This window comes from Perognathus longimembris, unplaced genomic scaffold, assembly GCF_023159225.1.
Source record: "Perognathus longimembris pacificus isolate PPM17 unplaced genomic scaffold, ASM2315922v1 HiC_scaffold_5465, whole genome shotgun sequence".
NCBI classification, from domain to species: domain Eukaryota; kingdom Metazoa; phylum Chordata; class Mammalia; order Rodentia; family Heteromyidae; genus Perognathus; species Perognathus longimembris.
Window position 1 is genome coordinate 73,886 of NW_025960895.1, and position 21,368 is coordinate 95,253.

At 41.5% G+C, this 21,368-nt stretch overlaps 1 protein-coding gene and 1 pseudogene across 1 annotated transcript; both read left to right on the forward strand.

Annotated features, from left to right (window-relative positions):
* Positions 1–2,161: 2,161 nt before the first annotated feature.
* On the forward strand, positions 2,162–3,764 carry LOC125345278 (annotated as a pseudogene).
* A 9,704-nt stretch (positions 3,765–13,468) lies between these two features.
* LOC125345279 (procathepsin L-like) lies at positions 13,469–17,168 on the forward strand. Its single transcript, XM_048337498.1, has 7 exons — positions 13,469–13,594; positions 13,888–14,010; positions 14,129–14,275; positions 14,462–14,680; positions 15,140–15,302; positions 16,168–16,288; positions 17,069–17,168. The coding sequence occupies exons 1-7, from the start codon at positions 13,469–13,471 to the stop codon at positions 17,166–17,168; spliced, it is 999 nt and encodes a 332-aa protein (XP_048193455.1).
* The last annotated feature ends 4,200 nt before the right edge of the window (positions 17,169–21,368 follow it).

Here is a 21,368-nt window from a genome sequence, read left to right on the forward strand (position 1 = left end):
TTGAACTGCCATCCTCACATCTCTGCCTCTGGAGCAGCTAGGATTACTGGCCTAAGTTACCAGTACCTGGCTTGCATTTCATACTGTTTACATGCATTTTCATATTCCTGCTGCAAGAGAGACAGGGGTGGGTCTCAGGAGGCTCAAACCAGACCTGAGGAATAGAATTCCTGATATCTAAAGGATGTTACAGCCCACAAATCCAGACTGAGTGTGAAAAACGTGGGATTACTCCCACAAGGTAATTCCCCATTACTTGAAGCACCAGGATGCTTGGCCATAATTTCATTTCAGCACATCTGCCTTCTTCTGTGCCTATCTCTGTGTAAATGAGAATAATGTGGTCATCTCAGATGGAACATGGAGAGGCTGAGCCTCTGAGACACTGTTAGGAAAAGTACACATGGATGAATGCTAAGCAAAAATTCAAACTACAAGCCATGAACTATGAGCAGAAAGTGGTAGCTTCATTAATTCTATTATTTATGTGGTCTCCACGTGTGGGTGTAGGTGTAAAGGTGGTCCTCGTGCTTGAACTTAGGATCTAGGTCTTGTCCCAGAGCTTTTGTTCCTCCATACTAGTTCTCTACCACTTGAGGCACAGCTTGCTTTGAGATTTTTGGTGGTTAGTTGGAGATCAGAGTCTCATGGACTTTGGTACCCATGCTGATGGCGCAGATCTGTAATCATCAGATCTCAGCCTCCAGACTAACTAGGATTATAGGTTTCAGACACAGGCACTTGGCTAGTTTCATTAACTATTGTAACTATTATTAGTAGTAGAAGTATTATTAGTATTATTGGTGGTGGTGGTGGTGGTGGTGACAGTTCTGGGGCTTGAACTCAGGGTCTCGGCATGATCCCTGAGATTTTATACTAAAAGGCTAGCCCTCTACCACTTGAGCCACAGCTCCACTTCCAGTTTTTTGGTATTTTGCTTCTGATGAGTGTCATGGATTTTTCTGCCCAGCCTGGCTTTGAACCTAATGCTCAGATCTAATTTCCTCCATAGCTAATACTGCAGGATTAAAACATGAATGCCAGGTAGAGTTTCCCGAATTCTTCATGGTGGATACATATACAACCCAGTTAATTTGATGACTTAATCCTCCAAAAGAAGCAGGACACAAAAATCCTGAATTTTCTGGGTGCTCACTAGTTTCAGTTATCATAAGTGTTTTCTTACATACTCTGAGAATGATGTTTGGAAACCAGTTGGGGCAGAAAAATTCTCAAGACTTATCTCCAATTAACCAGCAAAAAGTTGCAAGTAGAAGTGTGCTCAAGTGGTAGAGCATCAACTTGAGGGATAAAGCCCAATGAGAATTTGGCACTCTGCATTCAGGTTTCAGTACCTGCACAAAACAAACCAAAAATCTTCAGAAATGAAATTATTTTATGAATATAAACTCACTAACCATTTTCCATAAATGTATATGTGTGTGTGTGTGTGTGTGTGTGTGTGTGTGTGTGTGTGTATATACATATTTAACATCTTGCAAGTGAACTTTTACTGGACAATGCCAATAATGCTGACTTACTTTGAAAAGACAGTCTTTTCAAAAGTAATCCAGTCATTTCAAACTAATAATCTCAGGTTGTTCCACTGGGGAGAAGTGTTAAGTATATCAGGGTGTCTAGTTCACATGAGATCTCTCAGGTTTTCTTGTTGCTCAGAACATCCTGGGGCTGGAGAGGGAATCCTGTTCTGCTTGCTTAATGTGAAAAAGAACCTGGTAGGATGCACATAGGAACATACGTTCACAGAACCTGCACTGTACATGGGAAGTGGAAGCTCTGCCAACCTTGTTGTTTATTAAAGATACAGGGTTGATCATGTGACTAAAGTGTGTCCATCATCCACCATCACAGGCATTTTACCATGACATGGGGGATAGAAGAGTAGGGACATGAAAGGAATGGCTAGAAGCCCACTTTCCTTTATCCATTATGAGGAAATTTTGAACACATAGACACTGGTATTATATAAATAGACACTGATAGTTTGGAGGGCTCATGACATCCAGTTTCTTGTCTTCTCTCCTATTTCTCCTGCAGCTAGGGCCTTCTTGGTTCAATTCCAGTCAGGCTCACTTGGGACAAAATGAGGACACAGTCTGTACCCTAGGTTTTTGTTGCCATCCAAGGACCCAAGAGCCTCATGAGCTGCACCAGAATGATCCAGGTTCTGGACACATGTCCTCTGACAAGTTCAGTCATGCCAGTAGATATGGCCATGAGGTTTTGTTTGGCTCTTTCGCCACCTCTGAGGAGTTTCCTGGGCCCTTACAATGACTTACAACGAAAAAATTTTTTGAATAAATTGAAGCCTTTGAAACCATGTCTCAATCTCAAACAGGAAGCCAAATCAAATCACAGAAAGAATGGAAACACTCACACAACCAAGCCAAGAAGTGGGTTGTATTTGCTGACTCCAAGGGCCTCTCTCATACTGGAGTCCACGTCTTCTCCGACCTTCCAGAAGAACCTGCATGGGATCACCAGTTGGATCTCTTGGACCTCAATGATATCACCTCTGGTTTAAGACTCCATGAGGAGCAAAACCTGATTTTAGATTTTCCTCAGCCTTCCACTGATTACTTAAATTTCCAGAATCATTTTCAGAAGAACTTTGTTTGTCTGGAAAGCTGCTCTTTGCAAGAACGAACAGCGACTAGGACAATCAAAGTGAAAAACGTGAGCTTTGAGAAGAGGGTTCAGGTCCACATTACATTTGACTCCTGGAGAAGCTACAGGGATGTGGACTGTGTCTACATGAAGAATGTGTATGGCAGCTCAGATAGTGACACCTTCTCCTTTACCATTGATTTACCCTCCGTCATCCCAACGGAGGAGAAAATTGAGTTCTGCATTTCTTACCAAGCGAATGGGCAAGTCTTCCGGGACAACAACGAGGGTCAGAATTACCGTGGAAACCGGATGGGGTGCAGATGCAGATGACACACCAGAACTGTGCATTCAACCAGATGCCCCCTAAGACTGAGTCGGAGTCAATAGTCTTTGGCAGTCTGAGGCTGGCTAGGGGCCTGTTCCCAGAATGGCAGAGCTGGGGCAGAATAGAGAATTTGGCCTCTTATCGACGAATTAAGCAACCTAGTGATTGATCTTGACCTGTTGTAGTCCCCATGCAATTCTAGGTCTGTATTGCTCAATATTAGGAAGCCTTTGCTACTTTCCATCAATAGGTTTAGCTTTGAGCCTTTAGGACCTGGCAACAGAAAAATAGGAGCCACTTGAGAAGTTAGTGTTGGTATCCATATGACTCTACTCAACATTTTGTTCTAGATGATCAATTAACAGCCTGGGAACTATTTTTGTTTAATCCTTTATTTTTTTCTTTCAGTACCCTTCCTGTCTTCCCTCTCAATTCACTAGCTTTCACAATGGGCAAGAAAAACTTGAGGAAGGACAGTTGATGGTGATGGAAAGCTGTGTTAATGGTATGAGGAATGTGTGAAAGGGCTATGCAAATAGCTCTGAGACTCAAGCTGGCTTAGAAGTGGAGGTCTGAACATTTAATTGTTGGTGAAACGATGTAAAGTTATTTTGTGTTTTGAAGTTGGTTTTTCAACTTTTTCTCCTGGAAGTAACTCAGAAGAGAGGAAAGAGGTCTGTTCTACATATTGTGAAGAAAAGCCAAATCAACTTTTAGGGTATTGGATGGTGTTGGGGGAAGATGAACTATAATTTTGGAGTCTCAAGACCTTAAGTAAAGCCTTTCTGTTTAACCATGGTCTATTTTTTTTTAAAGTCATGATTTGGGGCAAGTTTAATCGAATCTGTATTTGAAATCCTAAATGTGACAAGTGACTTTGCCATCAAAGCATAGTACTTGGGTTCAATGGAATGTTGTGGCCAACTAGTTATGCCATCACCCATGGCTAACAGCATCCAGGAATCCATTTATGTCAAAGATAGTTCTTTCCAAGTGCCTTGATTAAATCAAAAATTAATGTAGTTGTTTAACCCAAATATCTGCTCATGCATGAGTTTCTGACCTTCCACAAAGGTCCATTCACTGGTATTGCTCTTGCAATGCTGTTGTACCTTCAAGGGTGTCATCAGTATACACAATTCACATCCTTCATATTGAAGGTGACTCATCTTTTTGTCATGCTTTTTTCGATGCAGTGTTTGAAGTGAGGACTGACACTGGGATTCTCAATACCAGAGTCCAGTACCTAGCACATAGAAGGAGCAGTCTATTTTGTTGCCTGTTTTTGTGTTGTTTTACTTTCCTTTGAAGTCAAATGCTGCTGTTCTTTTATATATATATATATATATATATTATAAAGAGAAAGAGAAAAAAGAAAGACTTTTCAGGATGAAAGGAAGCAGGTACCAGCCAGAGTAGCTGCCAGTGAGAATAGAAGAGAGGAACATCTTAGTGGAGACCAGAGGTCAAAACCCCTGAGACAAGGAATGTGCTGAGAGACTTAGTGGAAGTGATTGGGCTGAGATGTGGAGAAATGATATTGGTGAGAGGTGAGTTTAGGACACAGGGGAGCCACTGGGGCATGGAGCAGAAGACCACTCCAAGTATTCTCGTATACAAAACAATGACCTGAATTCCAGCAGCCTGAAAATAACAATTTTCCCCTTTTCTGGCTAGACTCAACTTCCTGGTTTGTCACTTAGAGTTCTTTCTTTATCCTGTAAATATCTGGGGGTCACGCTGTGCTGGACATCCTGAACACTGATTCAGTGAGTAGCTGAATAAACCTCGGGGACACACAAATGAGAAAACAGCCCACATCACTATGTCTATGGGAGAAAGGAGGAATTGAAAAGACTTCACGAATTCTTCTGTCTACTCCCTCTGACTGTAACTCTCCACAACGTGGAAGGCCCAGCATTAGGAATGGCTTTCAAAAACAGTAAGTTAAAAACTAGAAAATGGTCCAGGTGCCAGTGGCTCACACCTGTAATCCTAACTATGAAGAGTACTGAGGTCTAAGGATGGCAGTTCAAAAGCAGCTTGGACAGGAATGTACTAAGACTCTTTTCTCTAATAGGCGACCAGCTAGAAGTAGAGCTATGGCTCATGTTTGTTGTTGTTGTTTTCTATACATGTGGTGCTGAGAAATTGAACCCAGGGCTTCATGTATATGAGGCGAGAACTCTACCACTAGGCCATATTCCCAGCCCTATGACTCAAGTTTTAAAGCAGTAGACTTGAGTGAAAACGCAAAAGGACAGTGCCCAGATCCTGAGTTCTACCAGCAGTTATATGTATATATGTGCATATGTATGTACATATACATACACACGTATATTATATACACATAGTATATATTACACACACATATATACACTTATACATATATGTATATATGCGTATATGTGTATATATGCATATGTATTCCGAGAGTCCCACCCTAAAGAGGAAAAAGCTGGAAAGCTAGTGTTTCTTTTTACAGTTTAATGGGATCAAGATCAACACTTGAATACTATGACATTCCAGATGTGAAAGACTACGGCATCAATATAGTTTCTTAGTAGCACAGTATCTCACCCAGTGCTAATATGTCTTGATTAGATGTCATTTCTCAAGTATACATGGAATTCAGGTGAAGAATCAACACATAAGTGGGCATACCAATGTTGTCTTATCTCCTTTAAATTTAAACACAACTGTGTATGGTAGCTGGTGTTACTTATATTTTATGCTAGAGGAGGTCAAGATTTGGTGATGGTATATCATTTCCAAAAATTTTGTGCCTCATATATGAGATGGAAATTATTTCTAGTTCAACACCACTGACTTGAGTAGAATCAGGTCAAAGTGGATTGGAAATATACTGTTTCACTGGTTGCAATATTTCTATTCATTTTTTAAAAATGTACATAAGAGTGTGAAATAGAAAAGTCTATATAAGTGAAAGCTTTGCACGGTTGTGTTACTTGCGTTACCAAGGTTTAGTATTTTCAATAAAACATTTGTACTTAACAAGTCTAACACACATCAGTTAAAAAGAGGAGGAAGCCAAAACCATAAATATTCTCACCAGCACTACAATCTAAAATGAAAACAAAAAGTAGCAAACTGATGTGAAAATTCACACAAGACCCAAACTGCTTTCTTTTCATCAATGAAAAAGCGTAGCTATTTTAGAAATATTCTTGAAGTGTTCCAGAAAGTTATGCATGTCAAAATTTTTCTACATATTTAAAGAGAAATGAAAATGAACATTCATGTAAAAGCATGTTCACAAATGTTCTTAGCATTGTCACAGTAGTCAAGAGAGTGGAGCAAACAGTTATTCAGAGATGGCTGCTCCCCTGCACCCAATGTTGCAAGGGAGGATGGTCATGGCACAAATGGCAGATTCTGACCTGGTAAATGTTGGGGGCAAGTGGCTCCTGCCTGCAATTCTAGCTACAACTGGGTCTGAGCTGAGATACTGTGGTTCAAAGTCAACCTGGCCATGAAAGTCTGTGAGACTTTTATCTCTAACCAGCAGAAAGCTAGAAGCGGAGCTGTAACTCAAGCGGTAGAGTGCCATTCTTGAAAGGAAAAGCTCTGAGTTTCAGCTCCAATAGTGGTGCACAAAATCAAGAGTGAGGAGTGTCAAATCCCTTCAAAAATGCAGAAATAACTTTACTGCAAGACAGGAAACTGGGCTTAGAAGAGGAAGCCAGATTGCAAGCCATCATTCTCTTCACAGCCTTCTTCCTTATCTTCTTGCTGCCAGGAGATCTGGAATGCAGTGCTGAGGTCACTCGAGGCAAAGCCCCAAGGCTCCCACAGGCCACCATCAAGACTTTGGTGCAGATGTTGCTTCACCTATTGCCCTGGTGGAAGGGAAAAGACAGGTGTATCACAGTTACTTACAGGGACAATAATGATAGGCCCAAGCTTATATCATCATAGCTACTTGGAAGGTAGAAATTGGGGTTTCACAGTTCAAGACCAACCCAGGCATGCAAGTTAGATAGATTCCTTAATGATGAATGCATGGTTGCTGGTGCCTGTTGACCTCATAAGACACCCAGAAGCCCAACTAGAAGGAGGGACATTCATGCCAGCCTGGGCATAAAGCAAGTAACAGTCTTGAAATGGACTGAGGCAAAGAAGTGAGTGAAGGCATGGTTCTTTGGGTAGAACACCTAAGTTACAAGCACAGGGCCCTGAAGTGAATCCCCATCACAAAAGAAACTGTGAAATACAATGAAATAAAGCAGTTAAATGAAACTTAAACTAGGAATATTTGCTCAAGGACCTTGGCACAGTTATAGAGACTACAGCAATGGGTTCCTGCAGTAAGGGGCAAAGATTAGACTGAACCCTAAAGGAAGCATGGCAAGAGCTAGTGGGAATTCATTTCCATTCATCAGGATCAGAAAGGAAAGCTCACAAGGAAAACTACTGGGTAAACACCTGACACAATTCTTGATAACAACTGGTCAGATTGGTCAGTCATCAATGGTGCATGGTGGAAGAGGAATCTGATCAGATATGACGGATGATCAGATATGAAGAACAGGATGTTTTTTTATCAGGTGCAGTGAGTGTGTCATACCTGTTAGGGTAGCTATTCTGAAGAACAGTGGTTGGAGGCTATTCTAGGAAACAAAGCAGGAAGACAGTATTTGAAATATAAAGCCAAAGGAGTTGACAATGTGATTTCTGCGGTTCACGAATTGCTTAGCAAGCAAAGCACCCTGAGTTCACGTGCAAATACTTCCAAAAAAAGAAAACAAAACTCACATTCCAGGATTCTTTGCTAAAACTAGAAGTGTATAGACAGGACCAGAGAGGATTCAGAGGCATGATCAGAGTTTGTCCACGCAGGTAACCGTATCACAGTGTGGAGGGCTGTCATGTGGACAGGGTTGGGGCGCCACAGCTTTCTGCTCTCCTGCACTCAGGAGGCCCCTTGTCCTGTGCCTCCTGCCTGAGTCCTCCATTGGTCATTTTAGGAGATAAAAGTTCAGCCTCTTCCTAGAGTCATTTAACTGAATGTTTTTGAGACCATATCAAGCAAAAATGCTTCAGTTAAAACTAAAGGTATTGAAAATATGCAGTTCATTCATTTACCAATTCTAAAAACACATAAAAGTCACTTTCACATTTACAAGATTAGGAAAAATATACTCTATGATTCTCATAAAATCTGGGAAGGATTCAGTGAGGAGTCAGTTTGTATTTGGAGAGTTAACCCAGGCTCTGAGTATGGTACCTGGTACTTATCCCCAGTTTCTGCTAAGAGGCCAAATGCACTAAGACTCAAATGCTCAGTATGGAATGTTTTGTCCTAATTTCATGGAGCAACAATGTTTATCTGCATTTTCTGTTCCATTTATTTCTTTGTTTGTTGTTTGTTTGACTGGTCATGAGGCTGAAACTCGGGTCCTGGGTGCTTTCCCTGATCCTCTTTGTAATGAATGCTTGTGATATACCACTAGAGCCACAATACTACCTCCAGCTTTTTCTGAGTACATTATTGGTGATAAGAGTCTCATGGACTTTTCTGCCCAAGCTGTCTTTGAACTTCCATCCACAGATCTCAGCCTTCTGAGTGGCTAGGATTACTGGTATGAACTCCCAGTACATGGCCTGCATTTCCTACTTTTTACATGCATTGTCATATACCTGCCACAGGAGAGTCAGGAGGTATCTGAAGGCTCAAATCAGACCTGAGGAACAGCATCCCTGACCTCTAAAGGATGCTAGAGACCACAAATCTAGAATGAGTGTGAAAATGTGGGATTATTCCTACAAGGTAATTTCCCATTACCTCTTGTACCAGGGTGCACTACCACAGTTTCCTTCCAACACATCTCTGTTCTGTGCTTATCTCTGCCAAAATAAGACTGTTGTGGTCATCTGAGATCTAACATGGAGAGGCTGAGCCTCTGAGAGGCTGTTAGGAAAGGTACACATGAATGAATCCTAAGCAGAAGTTCAAACTACAAATCAAGGACTAGGAGAAGAAAGTGATAGATTCATGATTCATTAATTATAGTGTGTGTGTGTGTGTGTGTGTGTGTGTGTGTGTGTGTGTGTGTGTATAAAGGTGGTCCTGGGCCTTGAACTCAAGGACTAGGTCTTGTCCTTAAGCCTTTTTTTTGCTCTAGACTAGTGCTCTACCACTTGAGCCACAACTTGCTCTGAGAGTTTTGGTGGTTAATTGGAGAAAAGGGTCTCATGGACTTCACTATGTGTACTGATGGCTCAGATCTCCAATAATCAGATCTTAGCCCCCAGAGTAGCTGACAGGCTCCACACTCAGGTACCTGACTAGCTTCATTAATGATTATTCTTATTCTTTTTATTGATGGTGGAGGTTGTAGATCAAGGGATTGAACTCGGGGCCTAGGCACTGTCCCTGAGCTTTTGTGCTAAAAGGCTAGCCCTCTACCACTTGAGCCACAGCTCTACTGCAGGTGCTTGGTATTTAATTCAAGATGATTCTCCAGGATATTTCCTCCAAGCCTGGCTTTGAGCTTGGATCCTGAGATCTGAGATCACAGGATTGAGACACAGACTCTTGGCAGAATTTCATGAATTCTTGATTGTGGAACATATGCCTAGCCAGTTAATTCGCTGATGATTTAATCTTCTAGAAAAAGCAAGACACAAAAAGCCCAGAAATCTCTGCATGCTTGCTAGTTTCTCATGTTTTTATACTTACCTACTCTGAGGTAGAAATCTGAGAATGATGGTTGGAAGCCAGTTGGGGCAGAAAAATTCTCAAGACTTATCTCCAATTAACCATCAAAAAGTTGGAAGCAGAGGTATGGCTCAAGTGGTAGAGCATCAGCCTTGAGGGGAAAAGCCCAGTGAGAATCAAGACTCTGAATTCAAGTCTCAGTACCCGCACAAAAACAAAGAGAACTCCTCACAAATAAAATTGCTTCATGAGTCATATGAATATGAATTCATTAACTATTTTCCATATAATTTTATATATGTATATAAATTTATAGTGGTACATATTCATCATCTTGCAAGTGAATTTTTATTGGATAATGCTGATAATGCTGACTTACTTTTGAAAAGACAGTCTTTACAAAAGTAATCCAGTTATTTCAAACTAATAATCTCCAGTTGTCCTCCTAGGGAGAAGTGTTAAGGGACATCAGGGTGTTGGGTTCACATAAGATCTCTCAGGTTTTCTTGTTGCTCAGAATGTCCTGTGGCCGAAGAGAGAATCCTGTCATGCTTCCTTAATGTGTGAAAGAACCTGGGCAGATGCACAAATACTGCACTGTATGTACATGGGAACTGGAAGCTCTGCCAACCTAGGTTTCTATTAAAGATCCAGGGTTGGCCATGTGACCAAAATGTGTCCATCATCCACCACCAAAGGGATTTTTACTATGATGTGGGGGACAGAAGAGTAGGGAGGTGAAAGAAATTGCTATTTTCCATTGGAAAATTGCCCATTTTCCAAGCTTCAGGTTTCAGAAGAATTTGTACTGCTATTGTATAAATAGTTTGGAGAGCTCATGTCTTCCAGGTTCTTTTGAACACCACCTACTCCCCTATTTCTCCTGCACCTAGGGACTTCTTGGCGTAATTCCAGTGAAGTTCACTTGGTACTAAGTGAGGCCACAGTCTGTACCCTAAGGTTTTTTAATTTCCAAGGAACCAAGAGTCTGCTGTTGAGAGCAGCAGCTGCCACTCAGCCTGGTCAAGCTCAATGGGTGGGAGGGGCCAAGGCAGTCACAAGCTTTCTCCCTCTAACTCCTGGAGAGGAGGCCCAGGGGCAACTGTAAAACCTCTATTTTAGAATTCTAGGGTAGATATTTTTAATGGTTTTGTCAAATTCCACAAAGTCTTTGAAAAGAACAGGCCATCAATTATCTCCTTCCAGTCACTAGCAATATAGTATAGTTTCACAAACACCTGAGCTCAGCCCTGGATGTGGAAATTGGAGCTACTTCTTGAAAAATCTTAGAATGCAATCTGCATGTATTGAATTTAAAAAGTCTTACCAGAGAGTGAAAATATTATCTCTTAGGGAAAGAAGATTTTTTTTAAAGATAGAATAGCCATTTTTTTTCACCTGTACTGTGGGTACATAAATTAATCAGATGAATCAAACATTTCAGCATAAAGTAAATAAATCAAAGGAAGTACACAAAAAGATAGGCTAAAAGCTTTAAGACATGAGAGTTAGCAATGATTTTTCAATTATAGTAAAAGTAATCATGGATAAAAATAAATAAGTTAGATCTCTTCCTAATGAAAAACGTTTCTACACTCAATGCTCTAGAATAGAATAGAAAGTGAATCATCAGAAAATATTTGCAAATCATGGGGGTAATGAGGAATTAAAACTGAGAAAATATAAAGAGCTCCTAAATAAAACCCACTTTCACTATGACAAACAAAAAACTCTATTGAATAATATCCAAAGAAGACTTGAGTAGATATTCTTCTCCTCTCTCTATAGAAATAGCAAATAAGCACATGAAAAGATGTTTCATATTGTATTTATTTCTTATCACAGGAATACGAATGAGAATTACAATGAGATGCCAACTTACAGGTATAGGATAAGTACTGAGAGGAGGAGAAAAAGAGTGGAGAAAGAAAAGAAATGGGAAAGAATGGAGTGTGAGAAGAAAAAATGGAAGGAGAGAGATGATGAAAGAAAAGAAGAAGGAAGGAAGGAAGGAAGGAAGGAAAAAGGATAAAAGGAAGGAAGACAAGAAGGAAAAAAACAGTGAAGAGGTGATTAGATTTGGAAACATTGGTTTTAATAAAGAAAATGGTAAATCAACTGTGGAAAATAGAGGGAGGGAAATCAAGCATGCAGTTATTTATTTAGCAATTTCATTTTTAAGTACATACACAAAAGATATTTGTACATCTATGTTGATAGGAATATTATCAAAATGCCCAAACAACTAAAACACCCAATAATCAAAATATAGTGTCTACAAAGAATAAAATTCTGACACATGCTACAACATGGATAAGCCTTGTTAATACTATGCTAAATGAACTCTTCAGAGACAAAAAGACAGATATGTGTTCTATGTGTTGTTCTACTTGTGCAGTACCTATTCTATTATTTGTGGCAGTAGCAGAATTCAACAGATTGTGTAATTTATCATCAGAAAATGCTGCTTTGCAGATCTAGAGTCTGAGGGGTTCAATATCAACGTGCCAGCATCTGGTAAGGACCTTCTTGCTGGCTGATGCCAAGGCAGAGGGCATCCTATAGCAGAAGAACAGAGGGTGAACATGGGAGACAGAAGTGAAGCTGACCTTGTCCAAGGCTGAACAGGTCCCTCCTTGTGGCTGGAGTAGCCAATCATAGTTCAGGAGGTGGGAGAACTCCAGGCCAGTTAGTGGTCCTGAGGCTTTAAAACCTGCTATCCAGGCCAGTGCTGTTAGGACAGCGGTCTTTGGAGAGTTGCATTGCAGAGTGCTCCTACACAGCTTCTGACTCAGGTGAGCATTCCAACGCTCGGAGGAATGGTGGGAACAAGGGATGGAATAGAGTGCCTTTCAGGGACAAGATCACAGCAGACTCAACTTTGGGTTCTGCCTCACTGACATTGTGGGACAGAAGAGAAGGGTGGCAGGGGTGGGTTGGCAGCAGAGAGAAACCCAGTGTGGCCATTCCAATATCCAGAAGATCTTAGGTTGTTCAATTGGTTCAGTCTGCATCTTGTCAGGATACATAAGGGTTCCCTTAAACTGAACTGAGAAGCTCACCTGTTCTTGAACCACCAGGAAATATTCCCTTGTGCATCAATACTGGGTAAGGTTCACACATTCCAAGAAAATGTGATGAAGGTAGAAACAGAAGGTATGTTCTTGGACAGTCAATACCTCGACCCATGTAGGGCATGGGCTGACGCAAACCTAAGCCTGGAGCCCCCTAAGTAGCCTGCTCCTGTCCAGGTGCTTGTCCTGGGGGCGTTGGCTTGCATTACCCTGTGGACATGACCAAGTCCATAAATGGGACAGCAGGTTGTGACATGGAGAAACTGTGGGAATGTGGGGTGCTGTCTTCCTACTTTGTCAAGGAAGTGTATTCTGGAAGAGTCTTTCCCAAGAAGATGCCAAGGCACAGCTGATCCATCCTCTGCTATGCATTGGCTATGGAAATGCCAGTGGTCTCTGAACTTTGACAAATTTCATTGCCCCTAGCTGAGATCAGACATCCCATTTACTGAGATTTTTTGCCTGAGTGATCAAACTGGAAGTGACCATTATCCTTGCAAACTTTGCTTCACCCCCTAGAGCTCTGGGCAGGATATTCTTTATGCCCAGAACTTGACCGCTCACCTCCACTTGGCTATTTGAATTCTACAATACAGTTAAACCTCTCCAGAGTTTTGAAGAAATATTTGAAAGACCAATTTTAAGGTTTAAGTCATCAAGGGAGCCTTCATGATTTTCCAGATGAGGCTAAGAAGGCTGCTCAAAAGCAAGAGTCACATGAGATCCCGGCTTTATGTCCCTTTCCAGGTTTTCAGTATGGATCCTTGTCTGTTGCTGGCCATCCTGTGCTTGGGAATGGCCTCAGCTGCTCCAACATTTGATCCCAGTTTGGATACAGAGTGGACGGAGTGGAAGACAAAATATGGGAAAAGCTACAACTCGGTGGGTAACATCCAAAGTGTTCAGAGGGACCCCAGAGACAAGAGACTTGCTGATGGGACTTTATAACCAGAGAGCAGCTTCTAGAAACCAAGTCTGACGAAGCAGTAATCTAAGCAGTCATAAGAGCACAATGGGGGCAGATATGTTGTTCTTCTCTGACATTAGAGATAAGCATCCAAAGGTGGACAGCATCCTGGCCAGAGACTCTGTCCATCTTTGTCTGCAGGTCCATTTTAGTGACCAGGGCTTGGATTTTAATAGACAGAGTGGTCATCACTTGTGTTTAATCCTAGGATGAAGATATTTTCCGGAGAGCAATATGGGAGGAGAACTATAAAATGATTGCCGTGCACAATGAGGAATACAGCCAAGGGAAACATAGCTATACCATGGAAATTAACGCCTTTGGAGACATGGTAAGTGTCATGTGCCTTGCTTATCACTGGGCTTGCTCTCCTCAGTTCTCCACAAAATGACCTTGCTTTTCCATATGTTCTTTATTCTTTCTTGAAGACCACTGAAGAATTCATGAAGACTACTATAGAATTTAATCCAGCAGGAAGTGACTTTCAGCCCGATGGGCACAATGAAGGACAAATATACCCGGAATTTCTACTTGATGAGCTACCTGCCTCTGTGGACTGGAGAGAGAAAGGCTACGTGTCTCATGTGAAGGATCAGGTATGGCAGCGTCACAGGCGCCCCTTTCACTGCCCATAGCAAACCTAGGAAGAGTTGTCACTTCCTTTGGCCCACTCTGGAGTGACAGGGAGTTCCTTTTTCTTTTGCAGAATGTTCAAACCTAGGAGCCCATGTCAATGTCTTGTTATTTGTTCTTTGTGTGAAAGATGTTCGTTCTCTTAACAGGGAAACTGTGGTTCTTGCTGGACTTTCAGCACAACTGGTGCGCTAGAAGGACAGATGTTCAAGAAAACTGGCAAACTGGTGTCACTCAGTGAGCAGAACCTAATGGACTGTTCTAAAGACAACTATGGCTGTGATGGTGGCCGGCCAGACTGGGCTTACCAATATATTAAGAAAATCGGAGGCCTGGACTCAGAGGAATCGTACCCATATGAAGCAAGGGTAATTGCAGCTCTTTCCCTTGATTGTCACAACTGTAGACAGTGGAACAGCTTGAAAGATGAGACTTATTCTTCCCAGTTTGCACTGCCAATGATAGCATCTTTTCTCTCAACTATCTGTTCTATCACACTACAGTCATGAGCTCTTTTGGAGTTCTGTGGGCCAGTGCACACATATGCTTGACATCCAGGTGATATGATTTCTATGGAACACAAAGTATATGTATGTTATTCTCTAAGATCTGTCTGTTGTGAACAATGTGTATGAACTGCTAGAAGCAGCATAATGCACAAAGAGACATGAGAGGATTTTCACTTTCAAATCAACTAATAACAGGATTTCCCCTTCTGGGTTATAACAGCACTGAATCAGAAACCCTAAGTTGCAAATGGAGTGTTCGGAGTGTTCGTTAGGAGCTGGATGACTATAATCAAGTCTCTTCCCCCTTTCCCTTAAAAGGTTGGACCCTGCAGGTATAACCCTGAGAAATCTGTTGCTAATGTCACTGGATTCATCAATATTCCCCCAAATGAGAAAGCTCTTATGCATGCTGTGGCCACTGTGGGTCCCATTGCTGCTGGTGTTCATTCGCTCCGTGATTCATTCAAGTACTATAAGGGAGGTAAGTGTGCTCTTTGTTGAAAAATGCAGATGCATTGCAAAAGTGTCCCAACAATTGACTCGGTACTCAGTGTGAATGGATGGAGATATTTAGGGCCATGTATGGCACCTGGTTTCTCAGTCTTTTCATGCAATTCTTTTGGACTTCATGTTCCCAATAGACATGATTCCAAGCATGTGTCCATATCCATCTTGATAACAATTTTAAGTAACTTCGTCATTAAATGTATGTAGTACAACTTAAATTTTATTCAAGTATTGAGTATTTATAAATTGCCCATTCTTTTAATTTTGCATATTTTTATTTGTTTATTCCTTTATGTCACTACTGGGTCTTGAACTCAGGCCCTTGTGCTTTAGTTTGGCTTTTTCTCTCAAAGGTGATACTGTCCCATTTGAGACATTCCTGCAAGTTGACCCTTTTCCTGGTTAAGTAGAGATGATCCTCATGGAATTTCCTGCTCAGGTTGCCTTTGAGCTGCAGTTCTCAGATCTCAGCCTCCTGAGTGTTTAGTATTACAGACATGAGCCACTCACTACATCTGGATACTTTCGTATTTAGATCTAAAAAGACACTCTTGATTCAAGGACCTCTGAATTTTACGCAACCTCCTAGAAATAAAATGACCAGATTTCATGCAGTATTCTTCTACACTATTAGACAAGCCTTTTACCCAGGAATATGTGCTCCTTTGTATTTCTGTCCATTTTCAGCCTAGCTCTCTAGCTTCCATAGTATAGTTCTGAAGCCTTACATGGAGTTTATACTACTTTGGTGGATTTAGAAATACTTTCCTTATTGTTCCTCACAGTGAGACACTCTCAGGTTCCTGGAGCCTCATATAGATTTTGCTTTTCTTTCTTAGGCCTTTATCATGATCAAAACTGTGCCAGACGCCCATTGACTCATGCTGTTCTGATCGTTGGCTACGGATATGAAGGAGAAAAAGAAACAGCAACGAACAAATACTGGCTGATCAAGAACAGGTAAGAAATTGCCAAAACATCCAGTGTTAGAGGTTCATAACTAGCTAGCTAATGCTAGCTAATCAGAAAGCTGAGCTGTGAGCATCAAGTTTCAAAGCCAGCCCAGGCAGGAAAGCCCATGAGACCCTTATCTATAGTGAGCCACCAAAAGATCAGAAGTGATGTTGTGGCTCAAGGGGTACAGTGCCAGCCTTGAGCAAAATGACCAGCACCCAGGTCCTGAGTTCAAGGTGCAGCACCATCACAAAAACAAAATGAAAGAAGGAAGGAAGGAAAGACCAGAAAAGAGAGGAAGGAATAAAGGAAGGAAAAAAGAAGAAAGGGAGGAAGGGAAGATGGGAAGATGAAAGGGAGGTATGGAGGGGGAAATAAATTGCTTAATGTATCTGTAGTAGAAATTCAAAAGAAAATTTACTGTTCAGAGTCCATAGTTGGACACAGGCTTCACAAATCTTGTTTCTAGTCAACTATGAATGTGTGACTATAGAAGTAGATTCTGCCACAGGCTTTCCTGCACTAAGCTATTGATTTTGTAGTTTACCATTCAATTTTTAAATTCTGAAAGTTCTGTACCACATGTGCCCATTCTGTCTCTGCTTTTATAATCCCATGTAATATAATTATTTTGGAACTGGGCCCAAAGTCATGACCAGATTAAGATGAAGAAAGGATGAAGAACACCTGCCCATCTCAATTCTGCCTGCGGAGTCTGCATGTTACTGTTACTAAAGCCATTGTGCATTATTTTAACTATTAAATATAAAACTTGCTCTTCTTCAGCTGGGGCAAAAGCTGGGGCGTCAATGGCTATGGAAAGTTGGCCAGAGACCAGAACAACCTCTGTGGAATTGCCTCCTGGACCCTCTATCCCACTGTGTGAGATACAGGATGGAGATGAGGAAGGACTTAGCTGGGACAGCTTGCTCAGAGAACCCACATTGTCTTCAAAGCCCCCATGTCCTCCTATGGAGGATTTTACACCAAGTCACTGAAGATACACATTGTGATGTAAATTTGAAGATAGTTTTTTAAATTTGTAAGATGATATCACTACTTTAATTACTACTCTAAATAGATGTATATTACTGATTCATGTAATAATGTGTTGACTCAAGATTAATAAAATTTTAAACTTTTATGAAAATGAAGTCCCTTTAAGTTTTCAATGCCTCTATATTAATTTGTGTGTGTGTGTGTGTGTGTGTGTGTGTGTGTATGTGTGTGTGTGTGTATTCAGACTTGCAATTAGTTCTGAAGTGTAGACGTATATGTACTCATGGTTCACTAGGAGAAGTGGGTGGTCTTCTGGCCTTCCAATCATGCAGATCACTGGAATCAGCTTCCTGGGGCTGTGTCTAAGGCAATCATTGATTGGAGTACAATTTGACAAAAGAGGAAAAGGGCACATAGTTTTAAAAAAGAAAAAAAATTATCAGAAAAGTAATGAGAAGCATGCATTATTTTACTACTAGAAAATGATCTGGGGGGAATATGTTCCTTACATCCAAGATGGAGGCAGTCCAAAGGAGTTATAGGACAAAAGACTCAGAGCTAGTGTCTGGAGCATCTTCCTCAACTGCTGGTGAAGACCTCTGGCCATGGTGCAGTGCGGAACAGACAGGACACTGGTAGGTTGCCCAGGACAAACATCACACAAGGGACAAGAGATAAAGTGCTAGTTTTGAGACTTGGTGGGAAAATAGTTCTATGAGTTTGGAAGGTGAAACAGAGAGGGAAAATCATGAGAGCTATGTTTTCATTGCCTATGTATTTTTCAAGAGTCTTAAATGTCTCATGTAAGAATAAAGACAGAGTAAACATTTTTAGTGTTTCTTGGAATGTGGCTTAGTGATAGAATGCTTGCCTAGCATGAATGAAGCCTGACCTCGATTCCTCAGTAGCACATACACAGAAAAAGTCAGAAGTGGTGCTGTGGCTCAAGTGGTAGAGTGCTAGGCTTGAGAAAAAGAAGCTTGGGAACAGTGCCTAGGCCCTCAGTTCAAGCCCTAGAAATGGCAAAAACGAACGAACAAACAAACATACAAACAAACAAAACACAGTTTGGTGTATAAATTTCATCATCCCCTAGGGAAAGTCGGGTAGAAAACTGTGGTTCCGGATGTGAGGGCCATCTGGCTGTGGGACATCTGTCACCCCATTGATCGCCAGGGTTGATTTGGCTGATCAGGCTGGCTAGGCGGGTGTCCCCTTCCTCCCTCACGGCTCCATGTGAGTCCCTCCCGAAGCTGCACACTCGGTCGAAGAGGACGACCACCCCCGATAGAGGAGGACCGGTCTTTGGTCAAGGGTATACGAGTAGCTGCGTTCCCCTGCTAGAACCTCCAAAGAAGCTCTCAAGCAAACTGTGGTTCCAGCACACAGAGCCCACAGTACACGTCATCCACCTCCATCTACATTGGCGGCTACATCCTGCTGGATTCTCTCCTGTCTTCCTCTGCTAATTGAGAAACTGTTTAAATTTGTCTTTGCCAGTCATGGGACTTGAACTCACTGTTTGAGCGCTGTTTGCTGCTTCCTTTTGCTCAAGGCTAGCACTCTACCACTTGAGCCACATCACCACTTCAGGCTTTTTCTGTTTATGTGATACTGAAGAATTGAACCCAGGGTTCACAAGGGAAGCACTCTACCACTAGGCAATATTCCCAGCCCCAAGAAACTGTTTACACTTTAATAACAGGATGATTACTATTTTCAGTTAAAATATTCCCATGTAATACCTCTATCACATATTAATAAAAATAACAAAAGGAGCAGGAAAAGCATATATAGTCTCTCCACTGAAAACCAAAACAATCAAATGGAAATGAGAATTCAGACAAGATTCCAATTATTTACTTTCTTCAATTATTTTGATGACAAATAAACAGAGTAAACATTTTAACTACTGTACAAATATTCTGGCAGTGTTCCAGAAAGTTGTGCATGTCAAAAATACCCTACAATTTTAAGAAAAAGAAAAATATACATACATGCAAAAATGGGTTCACAAATATTCGCAGCATAGTTATAGTAGTAAAGAGTGGAGCAAAAGGTTGTGCAAAGATGGCTGCTCCTCTGCACCTCATGCTGCAGATGAGGTTGATCATAGCAGAGAGGAATGCAGATTCCAGCCTGGTAACTATAGGGCAAGGTAGCTCCTGCCTGCAATTCTAGCTACAAAGGAGATCTGAAGGACCATGGTCCAAAGCAAACCTGGGCAGAAAAGTCTGAGACTTTTTATCTTTACCCAGGAGTAGCTACAAGTGGAACTGTAACTCAAGCAGTACAGTGCCATCCCTGAGAGAAAAAGCCCCGAGTTTAAGCTCCAATACTGCTGCACAAAGTTAAAAGAGTGGTAAGTGTCAAATCCCTTCTGAAGTGCAGAGATACCTTTACTGCAAGTTAGGAAAGTGGGGCTTAGGAAAGAAAACTCAGCTTTGGAGCCTTCATTCTCCACACACCCCCATTCTCCATCTTCTTGCTGCCAGGAGATCTGGAATGCAGTGCTGAGGCCACTGGGGGCAAAGCCCCAAGGCTCCCACAGGTCAGCATCAAGACTTTGGTACACATGCTGCTTCACCTATTGTCTTGCTGGAAGGGAAAGACAAGTGTATTGCAATTACTACCAAGAACCATAATGATAGGTCCAAGCTTATACCATCCTTTCTACTTGGGAGGTAGAGATTAGGGTATCACAGTTCAAGACCAGCCCAGGCATCCAAGTTAGATAGGATAACAATTGCTGAGCATGGTGGTTTGTACCTGTTATCCCCTTATGACACTGGGAAGCAAAACTATGAGGAGGGACATTCATGCCAGCCTTGGCATAAAGCAAACAACAGTCTTGAAATTGAACACGGAATGAAGTTGCTGGAGGCAGGGCTTATAGCATAGAAAACCTATGGTACAAGCACAGGGCCATGAATCGAAACCTTAGCACAACAAAAACTATGAAACACAAAGAAATACAGCAGTTAAATGAAACTTGTATAAGCCCAACTGGGAATATTTGTTCAAGGACCTTTAGACCGGTATAGGGACTTCTACAATGTGTTCCTGCACTAAGGCATGGAGATTTCACTCAACCTCAAATGCAGCATGCCCAAGAGCTAGTAGAAATTCATTTCCACTCATCAGAGAATGTCAGGATGGAAAGCTCACAAGGAGAAAGAAGCAATACTGGTTGATTCTGGTTAAACAGACCTGACACAATTATGATAACCACTGGCCAGAGTGGTCAGACATCAATGGTGCATGGTGGAAGAGGAATCTCATCAGATATCAAGGATGAACAGATATGAAGAACAGGATGTTTTTGTCAGGTGCAGTCGGTCATACCTGTAAGACTAGCTATTCTGAGGGATAGTGCCTAGAGCTAGCCTAGGAAAGAAAGAGGAAGATGGATCTTGAAAAATAACTAATGGAAAATGAATTGGCAGTGTGATTTCTGTGCTTAGCACAGAATTGCTTAGCAAGCACAACACCCTGAGTTCAAGTCCCAAGACTCCCAACAACAACAACAAAGAAAAAATATCTGACTTATCAGGATCCTTTGCTAAACCTAGAAGTGTATAGAGAGGACCAGAAAAGGATTCAGAAGTGTGAACAGAGTTGGTCCATGCAAGTAACCACGATCAAAACACAAAGGTATGTCATATGGAAGGGGCTGGGGTGCCACAACTTTTTGCTCCCCAGTAATCAGGAGGCCCCTGGCCCTGTGTCTCCTGACTGTGTCCTCCCATGGTCATTAGTAGGAGCCAAAAGTCTCAGCCTGGTGCTAGAATCATTTAGCTGTGACCTTTAAAACCTAAATCAAGCAAAATTCTTCAAGTAATCTAAAAGTATTAAGAATACCCATTTTATCCCAGTTCAACTCTTACGTGTTTTAAAAACACACAAAAATCACTTTCATAATTCTAAGATCAGGGAAAAGAAATAGAAGCCTGTAATCAAGACCTTCCATTTCCTCTATGATTCTCATAAAATCAAAGTTTCCAAACCTAAGTTCTGCTAGGTTACACACTCTAGTGACTTCTCTTAGTTTCTTCTCTCCCTGGGAGCAGTCTCCCTTGCACACCTG